Source organism: Eretmochelys imbricata, chromosome 8, assembly GCF_965152235.1.
Source record: "Eretmochelys imbricata isolate rEreImb1 chromosome 8, rEreImb1.hap1, whole genome shotgun sequence".
NCBI lineage: Eukaryota > Metazoa > Chordata > Testudines > Cheloniidae > Eretmochelys > Eretmochelys imbricata.
In genome coordinates this window covers 1679073-1695132 of record NC_135579.1, presented here as the reverse complement: position 1 = coordinate 1695132, position 16060 = coordinate 1679073, and the positions used below count along the sequence as shown (strand labels likewise).

General features: G+C 55.8%; 1 protein-coding gene across 1 annotated transcript; it reads right to left on the bottom strand.

Annotated features, from left to right (window-relative positions):
• Positions 1 to 6094: 6094 nt before the first annotated feature.
• THOC3 (THO complex subunit 3) lies at positions 6095 to 15998 on the bottom strand. The gene is made up of 6 exons (XM_077824008.1): positions 15771 to 15998; positions 15041 to 15197; positions 13896 to 14100; positions 7602 to 7763; positions 7417 to 7517; positions 6095 to 7041 (listed from the first exon to the last, which is right to left on the bottom strand). Exons 1-6 carry the CDS (start codon positions 15951 to 15953, stop codon positions 6878 to 6880), a joined length of 972 nt encoding a protein of 323 aa, XP_077680134.1. The 5' UTR covers positions 15954 to 15998; the 3' UTR covers positions 6095 to 6877.
• Positions 15999 to 16060: the final 62 nt, after the last annotated feature.

Below are 16060 nucleotides of genomic sequence, written 5' to 3'. Positions count from 1 at the left end.
AAGGAGCTGGGCAGATACGCCAGGCAAGCCGTAGTGACCACTCCCCTTCCCCGACTCTTGCTGTGACCAGCTCCCGCGAGTTCGAGTTGGAGCCGGGCTGGGGAGGGCTCGGCCCCCCAAGATCTGAGCTGTCCTCCTGGGGAACCAGACCCTTAGCCCCGCCTGGGTAGCAGAGAGTCGGTCAAGCCCGCAGTGCACGGAGGAAGGCGAGAGCAGAGACAGTGCAGGATCGGAGAAATGGGAGCAAGCCATGACCTCTGCCCTGGGGCAGGATGAGATGCCCAAGTCCAACCACACAGAAAGAGCCTGTTGCCCTCGTCTGGGCTCCAGGAGGGCGGCGGGCAGCCACGGAGCTGTCTGGCCTGTCGCTGGAAGGAGGGGGCGATCCTGAGACTAGGGACACTCCCAGACTTCCCCCTCCCACAAGCAGGCCCCTGTCTCTGATTGCAGGGAATTCAGGCCCCTGCCCCGATCCTGGGGACCACTGGGCATAGCCCCCTTCCCGTGAGCCCCACCCACAGGGTGCTGGAGGGCAGGGGAGCACTGTCACTTTAACGGTGATTGGAGGCTGCCAGCCTCAAATGGGCTTCTCTGCTGGTGAGCTGGCCTGAGACCTCCCATTGATCCGCCCTCCTTTCGCTGCAGAGCTCGGCTTGACTGCCAGCCAAAATCCATGCGGTAATGGCAGAGCAATCACCAAGAAAAGCCATTTGTCGGGAGAAAATATCCAGCTGGGAATATGATAGAGATCCAGCCCGCGAGGTCGCCATCCAACGGCCAGGGATGTGCGCTCACCGGGCCCCTCCCTGCGTCTGCACTCCCCCCTGGGCAGAGGCTGCAGACAAGCACGGAGCTGGCTCTGCACATGCCATGCAGCCCCCAGGAACTGGGGGCGTTCGCTGGGGCTCACGCCTGTCTGCTAGCTTCTGGGCACAGCTCAGCTTGGGCCCTGCCTCGCCAGCCCCTGGGGAAGAAACCGCACCAAATCCCACCGGGGCCCAGGGCCCAGTCGAGGGGAAAGCGGGGTGCAGCTGGATGCTGGCACAAATCCTGGCCCTTGCCTCGTGGATCTTGGCATGGCCCCTCTGGGAATTTCCCCATCACCTCCTCCCAGCCCCCACCCAGCTGGCTCGGTGGCTGACTCACCCTTGGTCTCCTCTCCAAAAGAGGTTGGGGCCCTGTGCAGAGGGGAGGCTGCGCCCAGCACCTGTCCTCCGCTGAGGGCTCTCAATAAAGCCATGAGCATCTGGGGGCCGCGAGCACAGATGAGTGGCGGAGGCCAGGACATGGTGCGCCCGAGTGTCCCACGCCAGGCTGCAGCACGCCCAGGCGAGGGCCCGGCTTGCAGCGTTTTCTCCCGTCCCTGCAGGAGCCAGAGCAGCTCATTTCCCCTTGTGACTCTCTATCTCCCTCGCCTTGGGGAGATCGTGCCCTGCCCAGTAAAGAGGTGGCGCAGGGACGGCCCCCCATGCACAGGAGAGGGAAGGAGCCTGAGTGGCTCTGGCAGTGCCCAGCAGCGCGGCTGACAGGCGTGATACGAAGCTATTTAGTGCATTAAATTGGCTGCTGTGACCTCGGGGTGGGAGCTGTGATAAGGAGCCCGGGGCCTCTGTCAGCGTGTCTGGATGCAGCTCCACATGGCCGACAGCCGGGCAGGAGCCTTTCCAGGCACAAGGCCCAGGGAGGGCTCCAGCAAGAACTTCCAGCCCGGTGAGTGCCAGGGAATGTCTCCAGCGGAGCTGAGGACACCCTCCCTCACCCCCCGGGGAACTCCCCCTCCAGCCAGGCCCCGGAGCCAACTCCTGCCCCAGGCACAGAGCGGGAGCACCCGCAGGGAATGGCCCCTGAACTAGGCACACAGGACTGGAAGGACCTCCTGGGTCAGAGTCCAGAGCCTGCTGTCACGGCACCCCCGCCCCTTCAGAAACCCAGCAAGCTCCAGCTTAACACCAGGCAGGTTTCTAGCCCCCGCTGCTCCTGTGGGGCGGCTGGTCCTGAGCCTCACCCCTCTGCTGGCTAGACCCCTTCTCCTCATTTCCAGCCTGACCTCAGGGCCACTTTACACCAATTTGGCCTGGGGCCTGCACGGACCTCTAGCTCCAACAGCTCTTTGCCCTCCCAGTGCTCAACCCCCTGCCAGCACTGACAAAACCCAGGGAAGGGAACTCAGCATCAATGTGGGAAAACACCGCAGCAATGGCTCAAAAGCAACCACCCACCCCTCAATAGCTGGGCAGGGTCCCCTGCCTCAGTTTCCCACAGTCCAACAGACAAATGTCCTTTTAACACCCCCCCACACGCACCCTTTTCCTCCACAGCCCCCACTGCCCATGGTCAGCAAAGTCCCAGCATCCAGGGTGCACTCAGGGGGTTTCACCTCCAGCCCTCGGAGATGGGGGGTGGGCCTCAGGGAGGCGAGGGCTATCCTGCCAACACCTCTGCCACTTCTGGCCACCGCTCAGTGTTACGGCCACTCGTCCAGGCTCATCCCCTGGCTGGAACTGAGCCAAAACCGCATGTGGTTTTGTCCGGTATCAGATGGGGGGGATGCTATTTTGAAAAGTGCAACGCTCCCCCCTGCTGGCGTGACCTTGCACCATGCATGGGGGCGGGAGGGAGACGGGCAGGGCAGGGCAGGGCAGGGCTCTTCAAAATGTCACGCCCCTGTACGGCATGACCTCGCACACAGTCCCATCAGTGGGGCAGGGTCACGGCGTTCCTGGAAGTACTGGAATAGCTGGTGTTCCAGGAACACGCGTGGCCACCGCACGTGCTGCTGTCACGGCTGCCTCTGCAGCGCTCTGGGCCGGTACACACATGGCCGCAAGGGCACAGGCAGGTGTGACATGCACACGCACTGTATCTCACACGCAGGGACACGACACCCACGTGCAACACACGCAAATCCAGCCCAGCCCAGCTTCTAAAAACAAGCCAGCTGACACGCCGCTTGGCTAGCTGTTTCCGATTGCATTCTGCCCATCCCCACCCCCTCCATCCCAGGCAGCCAAAGCACTGTACAAATCTTCAGTGGCCCCTCAACCCAATGGGCAGAGGGGAAACTGAGGCACAGAGCAGCAAAGCCACTCTCCTGAGGTCACACACTAAGTGGCAGAGCCAGGACCAGACCCCTGGTTTCCTGGCTTGCAGATCCCACTCCTCTCCCCCCCCAACCTCTAGGTCTGCTCCCTTCCAGTTTATTATTAACTGTATAGAGAGGCCCCAGAGGGCTGCAAGCCCCCCTCACCTGCTCCCCAGGCCTTTAAGCACGAACCGAATTACACTCCCCTCCCCGGGGTCCAGGACAGGTCCAGTGCAGTGAGATCCGTGCCCAGCAATCCTGCTCCCACTGCAATTACTGAGCCTGCCGGGGTGCAGGGCTGTTGGCTGCTCACCAGGCCTGGGACCAGGCCTAGCAGCTTCCCGCTGCTAGGGGCATGGCTGGGGGCGACTACAGACCTCAGTGGCCAGGCTGGGGGTAGATACGGAGCATTGCATGCTGGAAGCTGTGGTCTTCAGGGCTTGTACTTACCCCGAGGGCAGTGGCAGACTGCACTGTGATGGCACCATCCTACTCAGAGCCACGAGTTCCAGCCTGGCGTGGCCATGACTGCTGGGAGCATGCTGCCCCCTGCACTTGCAAATCCTGCGGGGGCCTGGGGAGCAGTGGGACCCCAACGAAGCGAGTGGTGCTGTGACCTGGTGCACAGGGGTTGCAGCTCCACCCCAGGAGGGGCTGTGGGGGCCAAATCCTGGGTAGGCAGTAGGGTGGCCAGCACTGCTGCTCCTCGCTCCTACACTGGGGCTTCCCCCCGGAGGCCTGCCTGGCCTCACCCCACTCCCAGCAGCCTGCGTCCCCTGGCAGGGGGCATTGTGGTGAGCGGGGCAGGAGTGCCGCCTGGGGGAGGTGTCCCAGCCTCTCTGTCCCTGCACTGCAAGCGTTCGCTGCCCCAGGCACAAGCTCCTGCAGCCTCACTGGCTTCCGACTTTTCTCTGGGGCAGCTGCTGCAAACAGGCCCTGGGTAGAGGGCCCCACCGGCCGTGGCTGCTGGACTCCGGCCCACCCCAGCCACGCTCTCCTCGCGGGTGGAGGGCCAGAGACAAGCCACCTTCCTTGGGGACCATGACAACCAGGCCGCGCTTGTTTCCAGGACGCAGGGTGGGGTGGGGACAACTGTGGGAGCCGTGCTGCCACGCACTTGTCACTGCTGGCAGAGGGCAGCGTGGGGGGTGGAGGCGGCTGCCGGGTGCGCGGGGCTGCAGAGGGCAGCGTGGGTGGGTGGAGGCGGCTGCCGGGTGCGCGGGGCTCGGGGCCGTTAGCATTCAGAGAAATGCAGCTGCTGTCACTCCTCGCCCGGGCTGCAGTTCCACTCGCTAGGAGCGGCCTCAGCCCCGCCCAGCTCTAACAATAGCTGAGGCTCCAGATCATTTAACCCCCAAGGCTAGAGGGAAAGGCCCAGGGCATCCAGCAGGCTGCTGCGAGCTGCCAAGTGCCTGGGAGCTCCCGGCACTCCTGCCCCTGAGCCTGCGTGGTTCAGGTGACAGCAGCAGGGAGGGGTGCTGCAGATGGCAAGGGCGCTGGAGGGGGTAGCATGGAGCTGGGCTGGAAGAACAGACCACATCCCCCAGAGGTGCTGCTTGTCTGGCCCGTGGCCAGCGGCCCAGCTCCTGCCCATTGGTAGCTCTGGGCACAGGGGGCCACAGAGATCGATGCCAGTGCTGCCCACCCAGGGCAGCTGACCACTCAGCCCGTGGGGAGGCCAGTCTGTAGGGGACAGGCCCCTGAACAAGGGTGGCTGCAGTAATGCCCCCTCCCCACTCCCACGGGGGTCCCCTGGGTGCTATGAACAGAGCTGCTGGCAGCCCTGGCCGGCGACGAACACAGTGCACACAGCCCAGCTGCTCCGAGCAGGGGAGCTGGGGAAGGGTGGCGGCAGAGGGGCCTGACTGGAGCGAAGGCCTGGAGAGTTTAAGCTCTAGCTTTGCTGATCAGATGCTGCAGGGGCCCACAGGGACAAGGCCCACGGCTCGTTAGCCTTCCAATAGCATTGCCATTAGCAGCTGTGTCTCTGCCCCCTGCCCCTGCAGGACACAGCCACCTGCGCTCCCGGCTCTGGCCCAAGGGAAAGGCGCTGCTCTGGAAGAGGGCCTGAAGCAGACGACCCGGGGACACGCTCCTCGTTAGGAGCAAACAAGGCTGGGGAGACTGGCCACCAGCCGGCCATGCAATAGGGACAGGGAGGCCAGCTGGCACAGAGAGCAAGGCTGGGGGCACACTGCCCTCTGGTGGAAACACGGCACCGGGACAGGCCTGTGCAAGGCACCAGGAAGCCAGACAGCCTGGGTTGTGACCTTTGGGGGTGGGGGAAGAGGCTTTCCCCCAGGGAGTGTTTATTCCTGGGGGAAGAAAGGGGCCAAGTTTGCTTTGGCCCAACCCAGACTCGGGCAGCCAGCTCTAGGCTCAGACTGTGCAGGCTGGAGGTATGGGGGAGTTGGAGATGGACCCATGAGCCAGCGCCCACACCCAGCTCCGGGACGGTGAGCGGTCCAGGCCTCTCTCTGGAGAAGGGGATAACGCTGACCTACCTCATGGCGGGGGGTAAGAGTCATGGCCAGGTTCTGAGCACACCTCCGCCCGCTGGCTCGGCACCTCTGATCAGCAGGTCCTTGCTGTTTGCAAAGTGCTTTGAGATTCACTGGGAGGCCACTGAGCAGAGTTAGGCTCGCAGTTCATGCAGCACTTGCTGGGGGGCTACAGAGGGCCACGCAGGCACCTGGGGCTGGCTCTCCCCCTCGTTTCCAGCTCCTCCACATCCATTCAGCACCACCTGCACAGAACTGCCCATGGAAGCCAGTGGGAGGCCGTCTGGTGAGGAGGCATGTCCAGGGCTGGTGAACGAGGTGGCGGGTGCACTGAGCAGGAGTGTGACAGCCCCTCCAGTCGGAGCCTGGCAGGCACGGGCTAGAAAGGAGCGAGGCCTCTGCCAGCTCTAGGAGCCCACACAGAGCATCCACCCGCCCCTGCGGTGCAGTGCAGCCGCCCTGCAGAGCAGTCAGCGTCTGCCTCCATGAGCTGCAGAGACTCCCCGACAACCAGGCCTTACTTCCTTTACTGACAGAGACTTATCAAAATTACAAAAAGTCATACAAAAAGAGGCCCCCCCCCCCAATTCACACCCCTGCCCAAGAAGCTGCACCTCTGCCCACTGGCACATGCCCACTGGCACATGCAGCAAAGGGACAAGGGACAGCTGCCCACCTGGCCTGGGCAGGTGACAGCCTAACGCAAAACCCTTTTCCAAAGGGGAGGGATGTGCTGGGGCCTCCAGGCGATTCCCAGCCTGCCAGGGAGTTGGCCACACCACTGGGGGTGGGGGGTGAGGGGGACTACCATGCAGCTTATCAACAAACAGTTCTAGCAGCAGGAGGCTTGACAGCAGCCTCGAGCTGAGTCCTACTGGGATGGCCGCAGGGCAGGGCTCCTTCCCCCAGAGAGGCCATCCTGAGTGGTCAGATTCTGGTGACTGCTCCTCTCTGGCCACCAGACTTCTGAACACAGCCATCCGCCTCCTTGCAATGAGGGAGAGAGGCAGCCCTGAGATGGGTGGAGGGACTCCGGCGGCAGCCCCCGTGTTCTTGCTAGGCCAGCGGCTGCTGGGTACAAAAGCTCCCAAGGGCAGGGGCCGCTGGCAGCTGAGCTGAGGGTCACAGCACTGCCAGGAGCGAGGAAGCCCAGCCCAGGGAGTGGCCAGCAGGACGGAGCTTCCCTATTGCCAGAGGACAAGGGAAGTGCTTTGGCAGTGCAGAACATGGCTGGGGAGGAGCCCCACCTCCCTGCCCCTTCCCAGGCCCTAGCCCAGGGCCCACTGGGAGCCCGTTATGCGTCATTGGGGAGGCCGAAGAGCTTGACGGTGCCTGCCTCCCGGCTGCTGTCATATTTGCCGTCTTTGTCATCACAGGCGAAGGCCAGCAAAGGTCTCTTTGGGTGCCAGGCCACCGTGAAGGTGGGGGACTCACACTGCACCTCCCACAGCTTCTCCCCTGCAGGAAAGACAGCATCAAATGAGCCAGGCCCAGGAGCAGCTGCAGGGGGAAAGACTGAGGGAATGCCCCCCTCCCTCCACCCTGTGCGGGAGGAGCGAGACCACCACCTTTCATGCTCCTTTCGTTCAGTGCTCCGAGACAAGGAGAGAGACACTGTACAGATTCCTAAAATAGATGCAATCGCCAGAATCTCTACTGCAGCCCGCCCCTGCTGCTCCAGTCCTGCACTCCCCGGCACACCGCTCACTACCCCTCCCTCCCAACCTACACCCCCCCAAAGCCCTGCCACTGCCCTCCATCCAGAGCCACAGCCCACACCCACCATTCCTCCCCAGGCCACTGAACCCCTGAGCCATGGGCATGAGCAGTTACCTGTCTCCACCTCGGCAATGTCGATGAAGTGATCCTCAGACGCGGACGCCAGCATCTTCCCATCATGGCTAAAACTCAAGGTTCTCACAGGCCAGTCCAGCCTGCAGCACAGGGTGAGGAGACAGTGAGGGATTTCCCGTCTCAGTGCCAGGGGTGGGAACTGCACACGGGGCAAGGTCACCTACCTGGAGAAGCACCTCACACACACCAGCTCGTCCACATCCCACAGGCTGACCAGAGCATCTGCGCTTCCCGTAGCAAAGTACTTCCCCATGGGGTCAAACTTGATGCAGATGCAGTTTGAAGGGTGAGCATTGATAGACTGGATGGGCTTCAGCTCCGGGTAGCTGCAGACAGATGGGAGAGAGCAGAGCGGGTGAAAGAGCCAATTCACCAACACTGCAGGGTCCAAGTGCCCGCTACAGAGGGACGCCGTGTGCCCTGACCAATACATCCGCATGCAGCTGGGCTGCAGAGATCCAAGACCTCATGCACCTAGCGTCAGTTTAAGTGGGCTACAACAGCTGGATCGCTTCTGAGGGTGTCTGGCCCAGAACAGTGCGGCAACGTAAGAACGGCCAGACCGAGTCAGACCAAAGGTCCATCTAGCCCAGTATCCTATCTTCTGACGGTGGCCAATGCCAGGTGCTTCAGAGGGAATGAGCAGAACAGAGCAATTATTGAGTGATCCATCCTGTTGTCCAGTCCCAGCTTCTGGCAGTCAGAAGTTAGGGACACTCAGAGCACGGGATTGCATCCCTGACCATGTAACAGCCATTGATGGACCTATCCTCCAGGAACGTATCTAATTCTTTAAACATAGTTATAGTTTTGGCCTTCACAACATCCCCTGGCAGGGAGTTCCACAGGTTGACTGTGCGATCTATGAAGTACTTCCTTATGTTTGTTTCAAACCTGCTGCCTATTAATTTCCTTGGATGACCCCTGATTCTTGTGTTATGTGAAGGGGTAAATAACACGTCCCTAGTCACTTTCTTCGCACCAGCCATGATTTATAGACCTCTCTCATCTCCCCGAGTCCTCTCTTTTCCAAGCTGAGCAGTCCCAGTCTTATTAATCTCTGCTCATATGGACGTTCCAGAGCTCTCATCATTTTTGGTGCCTCTGTCTGTACCTTTCCCTAGTCTAATTTTTTTTTTTTTTTTTTTTTTTTTTTGAGATAGGCCAACCACATCTGCACGCAGCATTCAAGATGTGGGCGTACCATGGATTTATATAGTGGCATTATGATATTTTCTGTCTTATTATCTACCCCAGTCCTAATACTTGCTAACCTTCCATTAGCTTTTTTGACTGCCCTGCACATTGAGTGGATGTTTCAGAGAACTATCCACAAGATCTCTTTCCTGAGTGGTAACAGCTAATTCAGACCCATCATTTTGTATGTATCGCTGGGATGCGTCCCAATGTGCATTACTTTGCCTTTATCAACATTGAATTTTATCTGCCATTTCGTTGCCCAGTCACCCAGTTTTGTGAGATCCCTTTGTAACTCTTCCCAGTCTGCTTTGGACTTAACTATCTTGAGTAATTTTGTATCACCTCCAAACTTCACCACCTCACTGTTTACCGCCTTTCCCCCAGTCATTCATGAAGATGTTGAACAGCACAGGACCCAGTACAGATCCTTGGGGAACCCTGCCATTTACCACTTTCCATTGTAAAGTTGACCATTTATTCCTACCTTTTGTTTCCCATCTTTTAACCAGTTACTGATCCATGAGAGAACCTTCTCTCGTATCCCAAGACTGCTTACTTTGCTTAAGAGTCTTTGGTGAGGGACCTTGTCAAAGGCTTTCTGAAAGTTGAAGTACACTATATCCATTGGACCACCCCCTGTCCACATGCTTGTTAAAACCCTCAAAGAATTCTAATACATTGGCGAGGCATGATTTCCCTTTACAAAAGCCATGTTGATTCTTTCCCAACGTACCATGTTCATCTAGGTGTCTGATAATTCTGTTCTTTACTATTGTTTGCCTGGTACTGAAGTCAGGCTTACTGGCGTTTAGTTGCCAGGCTCATATCTGGAGCCTTTTAAAAAAATATTGGCTTTACAATAGCTGTCTGCCAGCCATCGGGTACAGAAGCTGATTTAAGCCATAGGTTACATACCACAGTTGGTAATTAAGCAATTTCACATTTGAGTTCCTTCAGAACTCTTGGGCGATACCTTCAGTCCTGATGACTTATTACTGTTTATCAGTTTGTTCCAAAACCTCCTCTAATGACACCTCAATCTAGAACAGTTCCTCAGATTTGTCACCTAAAAAGAATGGCTCAAGTGTGGAATCTCCCCCACATCGTCTGCAGTGAAGACTGATACGAAGAATTAATTTAGCTTCTCTGCAATGGCCTTATCTTCGAGTGTTCCTTTAGCACCTTGATCATCCAGTGGCCCCAATGACTATTTTGAAGCCTTTCTGCTTCTGATATACTTAAAAACTAGTTTTTGTCTTTTGCTAGCTGCTCTTCAAATTCTTTGGCCTGCCTACTTATCCTTTTACACTTGACTCGCCAGAGTTTATGCTCCTTGCTATTTTCCTCAGCAGGAGTTGACTTCCAATTTTTAAAGAATGCCTTTTTGCTTCTAACCACCTCTTATACTCTGCTGTTTAGCCACAGTGGTATTTTTCTTTTTGGTCTTCTATTTTTTTTATTTGGGGTGCACATTTATTTTGAGCCTCTGTTATGGTGTTTTTAAATATCTTCCATGCAGCTTGAGGGATTTCACTCTTGCGTTTCTTTTCATTTCTGTTTCACTAGCCTCCTCATTTTTGTGTAGTTCCCCTTTGTGAAGTTAAATGCTACTGCGGTGGACTTCTTTGGTGTTTTCCCCCCTACAAGGATGTTGAATTTAATTACATCATGGTTGCTCGGGCATGTAGGAATTATATTGTTTGGGCATGTAGGAATGAAATCAGGAGGGCCAAATCGCACCTGGAGCTGCAGCTAGCAAGAGATGTCAAGAGTAACAAGAAGGGTTTCTTTAGGTATGTTGGCAACAAGAAGAAAGCCAAGGAAAGTGTGGGCCCCTTACTGAATGAGGGAGGCAACCTAGTGACAGAGGATGTGGAAAAAGCTAATGTACTCAATGCTTTTTTTGCCTCTGTCTTCACTAACAAGGTCAGCTCCCAGACTGCTGCGCTGGGCATCACAACATGGGGAGTAGATATGGCCAGCCCTCTGTGGAGAAAGAGGTGGTTAGGGACTATTTAGAAAAGCTGGACGTGCACAAGTCCATGGGGCCGGACGAGTTGCATCCGAGAGTGCTAAAGGAATTGGCAGCTGTGATTGCAGAGCCATTGGCCATTATCTTTGAAAACTCGTGGCGAACGGGGGAAGTCCCAGATGACTGGAAAAAGGCTAATGTAGTGCCAATCTTTAAAAAAGGGAAGAAGGAGGATCCTGGGAACTACAGGCCAGTCAGCCTCACCTCAGTCCCTGGAAAAATCATGGAGCAGGTCCTCAAAGAATCAATCCTGAAGCACTTACATGAGAGGAAAGTGATCAGGAACAATCAGCATGGATTCACCAAGGGAAGGTCATGCCTGACTAATCTAATTGCCTTCTATGATGAGATTATTGGTTCTGTGGATGAAGGGAAAGCAGTGGATGTATTGTTTCTTGACTTTAGCAAAGCTTTTGACATGGTCTCCCACAGTATTCTTGTCAGCAAGTTAAAGAAGTATGGGCTGGATGAATGCACTATAAGGTGGGTAGAAAGTTGGCTAGATTGTCGGGCTCAACGGGTAGTGATCAATGGCTCCATGTCTAGTTGGCAGCCGGTGTCAAGTGGAGTGCCCCAGGGGTCGGTTTTGTTCAATATCTTCATAAATGATCTGGAGGATGGTGTGGATTGCACCCTCAGCAAATTTGCAGATGATACTAAACTAGGAGGAGTGGTAGATACGCTGGAGGGCAGGGATAGGATATTAGGAAAAACTTTTCCACTAAGAGGGTGGTGAAACACTGGAATGCGTTACCTAGGGAGGTGGTAGAATCTCCTTCCTTAGAAGTTTTTAAGGTCAGACTTGACAAAGCCCTGGCTGGGATGATTTAATTGGGAATTGGTCCTGCTTTGAGCAGGGGGTTGGACTAGATGACCTCCTGAGGTCCCTTCCAACCCTGATATTCTATGATTCTATGCTATTACCAAGCGTTTACATTATATTCACCTCTTGGACCAAATCCTGTCCTCCACAGAGAACTAAATCAAGAATTGCCTCTCCTCTTGTGGGTTCCAGGACTAGCTGCTCCAAGAAGCAGTCACTAATGGTGTCTAGAAATGTTATCTCTGCATCCCATCCTGAGGGGACATGTACGCAGTCAATATAGGGACAGTCGAAATCCCCCATTATTTTCTGACTTTGTAGCCTCTCTACTCTCCCGGAGCATTTCACAATCATTGTCGCCACCCTGGTCAGTAGTATATCCTTGCTGCTATACTCTTGTCAGTCAAGCCTGGAATTTCTATCCCGAGAGATTCTATGGGACAGTTTGATTCATTTAAGAGTTGTTCTATATTTGACTCCACGCTTTCTTTCACAGACAGTGCCACTTCCCCACCAGTGCGATCTACTCTGTCATTCCTATATAGTTCGTACCCTGGTATTACCGTGCCCCACTGATTATCGTCATTCCACCAAGTTTCTGTGAGGCCGACTATGTCAATGTCCTCATTTAATACCAAGCACTCGAGTTCACGCATCTTAGTATTTACATTTCTAGCATGTCTACAGTTGTCAGTATTTAGTTGTCTGCTTCATGTGAGGTAACTGAATGGGACTCTTTCATTTGACTGTTTCTCCTCAGTTCCTACCTATACAGGCGAGTCTCATCTTACACTGGGGTTACGTTCCGCAGACAGCGTGTAAAGCGAAAATCACATATAGTCAAAATTACATTGAGTGTAATGGCGGGCGGAATCGCCCACACTACAGGTACAGTATTTAAATTGTTACCTTTCTCTCTTTTTTTTGTTTTTGTTTTTGCCGACCGCACAAAGCTGAATTCACACATGTTAAATGCGCGTAAGATGAGAGTCACCTGTACTTTATCAACTTCTATCCTCTCCCCTTTACTAGGATATAGAGAATCCCTGTTCAGAGATCCTCCCCTAAGGGATGTCTCTGTCCGAACCATGTGCTCCTCTGTACCTGTCGGCTTCTCCCAGCCGTTAGTTTCAAAACTTCTCTACCACCTTTTAACACTACACAAGCAATCTGGTACCAGTTTGGTTTAGGTGGAGTCTAACCTTCCTGTATAGGTTCCTCCTTTCCCAAACCCCTCCTCCCAACACCATCGTCTCATCCACGCATTGAGACCCTGCAGTTCTGCCAATCTCCCTGGCCTGGAGCGTGGAACTGGAAGCATTTCAGAGAATGCTACCATGGAGGTCCTGGACTTTAATCTCTTACCTAGCAGCCTAAATTTGGCTTCCAGGACCTCTCTCCTATCCTTCCTATGTCATTGGTACCTACCTGTACCATGACCACCGGCTCCTCCCCAGCACTGCACATAAGTCTAGAGAGATCTGCAACCTTTGTACCTGGCAGGCAATTCACCATGTGGTTCTCCTGATCATCACAAACCCAACTAGCTATATTTCTAATGATCAAATCCCCCATTACTGTTACCTGTCTCTTCCTAATAACTGGGGCCCTGGAGGAGCACCACATCATCATCTGGAGGGAAGGTCCCAACTATGGGAATGTTTCCCTCTGGTCGAGCTTGATGTTCCTCTTCTCCGAGACTTTCCTCCTCCTCAGAAGCACAGAGGCGGTCAGACCGGGGGTGAGACCACTCTACTGTATCCCTGAAAGTCTCCTCTGGGTACCTCATTGTCCCCCTTAGCTCCTCCAGTTCAGCCACCCTGCTCTTAAGAGCCCGTAGTTGGTCTCTGAGGGCCCTGAGTTGCTTGCACTCAGTGCACGTGCACACACCCCTGCCCACAAGGCCAGTAAGCATACATGGTGCAGTCAGTGCAATAAACTGGACAGCCCCCACTCGCCTGCTGGACTTTGCCTGCTTTATTTTTACTCTTGCGGGGTTTTCGGTTTAGGAGTACTGTTAGGTATATCTGCCTCTCTAAACTCCCCTGTTCGCCAGCTCTTCTAGTCACTTTGGAGCTGGCTTTTAACTCCCTGTTCTCCCGAGTTAGCCCCTTCCCCTCATCAAGGGACCCTAAAGGGGTTAGGGATCACAGGACAGCAGAATAGAGCGTCATTAGGAAGCTCTCAGCCTCGCCTACCAGGAAACTTGTCTCAGCACACAGCTCCAAAACAGACCACACTATAACCTCAGCTACTGGCAAGGCTCTCAGTCTGTCACAAGAGCCATGCGAAGGAAACACAACTGAGTGCAGAGAGTCAGAGCGAGGGTGCAGGGCAGGAGATGTAAGAGGCAGCCAGCCTGCCTATCCCATCCCTGCCAGTGGAGATCATGCCGGGACATACCTGAGGATGTTGATGCAGCCGTTGCCATTGGTGAGGAAGAACATGTTGTTATCATTGTTCCAGGAAATCTCATTAACCTCAAATTTAAACTGCTCCTCGGCTTTGGAGCGATGTGTTTTGGCATCAATGAAGGTGACCACATCATCCTTATTCCCCACCGCAATGGTCTGGCCATCAGGACTCCAGCAGATATTAATGTTCTCTCCTGGAAGGGACGAGAATTCATCAGGTCCTACCATCACTCAGCACCATTAACAGGGGCAAGAGAACCACTCAGGTGCCAAAGATGGACTTTTGTATTTTTAACCCAAGCCCCAGGTCTGCTCCGCTAACCCTCTGCCTTAAGTGGCGAAGGCCAATGACATGACCAAGTTTAAATTTTAACAGCCTAGCTTTGCTTGACCAGCTGTGCCACAACTATGCAAGTTTTAAGGGAAATTAACTCCAACAGAACTGTGGCCTCAAAACAGAGAATCACAATTACTCCTGTTGCATGTCTCTTCCCCGTGCAAATCTCTCTGCAAAGCCACTGCTCCATGCTACATAGGTCATTCAACAAATCTTTACATAGTACTGACACAGGGGTGCTGGAAAAGTGTGGGGGGGGGGGAGACGGGGGGGTGCTGAGAGCCATTGAACCAAACTGTAAACCTTGTATATGATAAAAAACACTTCAAGCCAGGAGGTGCTAGTGCACCCCTGGTTCCTGCACCTGTGTACAGACAACTAAACCTGGGAAGAAAAGGTGCATCAAAAACAGAAATGGGTGATGGAGACTCAACTTCTCTCCCTAACCTCTATCCCTTCTCCCTACAGCCACGCATGCTAGTGAGAGTTTCTACAGTGCCGGTGCTAATGTAGATGGGTTCAGATGTTTAACACTGTTTCACCTAACACTGCTCAGAGCTTGGCTGATGCCAGGCACAGATACAAATTCTCGCTGGAGGTAGTGTCATGTATGTTTACAATTGGCTAGCAAAAGCCAGAAAGATGCAATTGTCACAAAAACATCACGTAGAGGTCTCAGGGTTTCCTGAATTTGCTTCCAGTCCATGTTGGGAGCAGGATACGTGTGCAAAGTGAGCAGTGTTTACAGCTGTCCTGAGATACTCTGGTCCCTCCTATCGCCTCATGTTATCACCCACCTTTGGTGTTCACGGTAGCAATGCACTTAGTGGTGCGGACATCCCAAATACGGATGGTCTTGTCTCCAGACGCAGTAACAAAGAGGTCTGGGTTACTCGGGTGCCAGCACAGTTGATCCACGCTGTCCCCGTGGCCGCGGTAATTGTTCTCCTTCACCTAGAGGGAGACGACCGCCCAAGCCATCAGACAACCAGGCTCCTACGGATGCTGCCCCACTCACTCAGGAAACTGCCCCCGTGAGCTAAACAAAGACTACGGTCCCCCTTTTACAGAGGGGGACCCGAGACCGATGGAAACTAAGCGACTTACCCAAGATCGCAAGTCTATGGGGGGGATCAGGAAAGCCAACGCCCCCCTCCCGCGCCCCAGACTAACACTTGAACCCCGGGGGCCTTTCTTTGAGGGGTGCTCGGCGGCTCGCAGACCTGTCCCAGGCGCAGCAAATGGGATCCCCCAACTCCCAGGGACCGAGCCCCGGCCTGGGCTCGCGGGGCCGAGCCTGGGGGGCGGCTTCCCCTGAGCTGCCCGGGGGGCGGGGGGAGCGGGGCGGCTTCCCCTGCGCTGCCCGTGGGGGCGGGAGGGGGCGGGGCGGCTTCCCCTGGGACGTGACCCCGCCCCGCCGCTGGCAGCCCCGCATGGCGGATGGCAAGGGACGGGGACCCCCCCCGCGGCGCTGTGCCCAGCCCGATTGAACGGCCCGGCCCCGGCCCCCGACCCCGGCCCGCTCACCAGCCGGTCCTTCTCCAGCACGAAGACGCTCGCCGTCTTGTCGAAGGAGCCCGAGGCGAGCCGGCGGCCGCAGCAGCTCCAGGCCACCGAGTGCACCTTGGCCCCGTGCGCCGGGAACTCGCGGCTGCGCGTGTTGGCCCGGAACAGCTCCTGCATGGCGAGCACGTACGGGGAGAGCGCCATGGCAACCGGGCGCCCGGCAACCGCTTCCGGGGCAGCGGCCGCGGGGCCACGCCTTCCGCTTCCGGGGCGCCTCTGGCGCTGCGCGCGTCGGGGGCCAGGGTCACGGG

Bases quoted from the DNA above. Each gene is read 5' to 3' on its own strand.
- THOC3 (XM_077824008.1), bottom strand. From the start codon at position 15,953: ATGGCGCTCTCCCCGTACGTGCTCGCCATGCAGGAGCTGTTCCGGGCC. The intron at 15,198-15,770 runs GTGAGCGGGCCG...GTCTCCCTCTAG, and splicing joins TGCTGGAGAAGGACCGGCTG to GTGAAGGAGAACAATTACCG. The intron at 7,764-13,895 runs GTATGTCCCGGC...ATCTGTCTGCAG, and splicing joins GGCTGCATCAACATCCTCAG to CTACCCGGAGCTGAAGCCCA.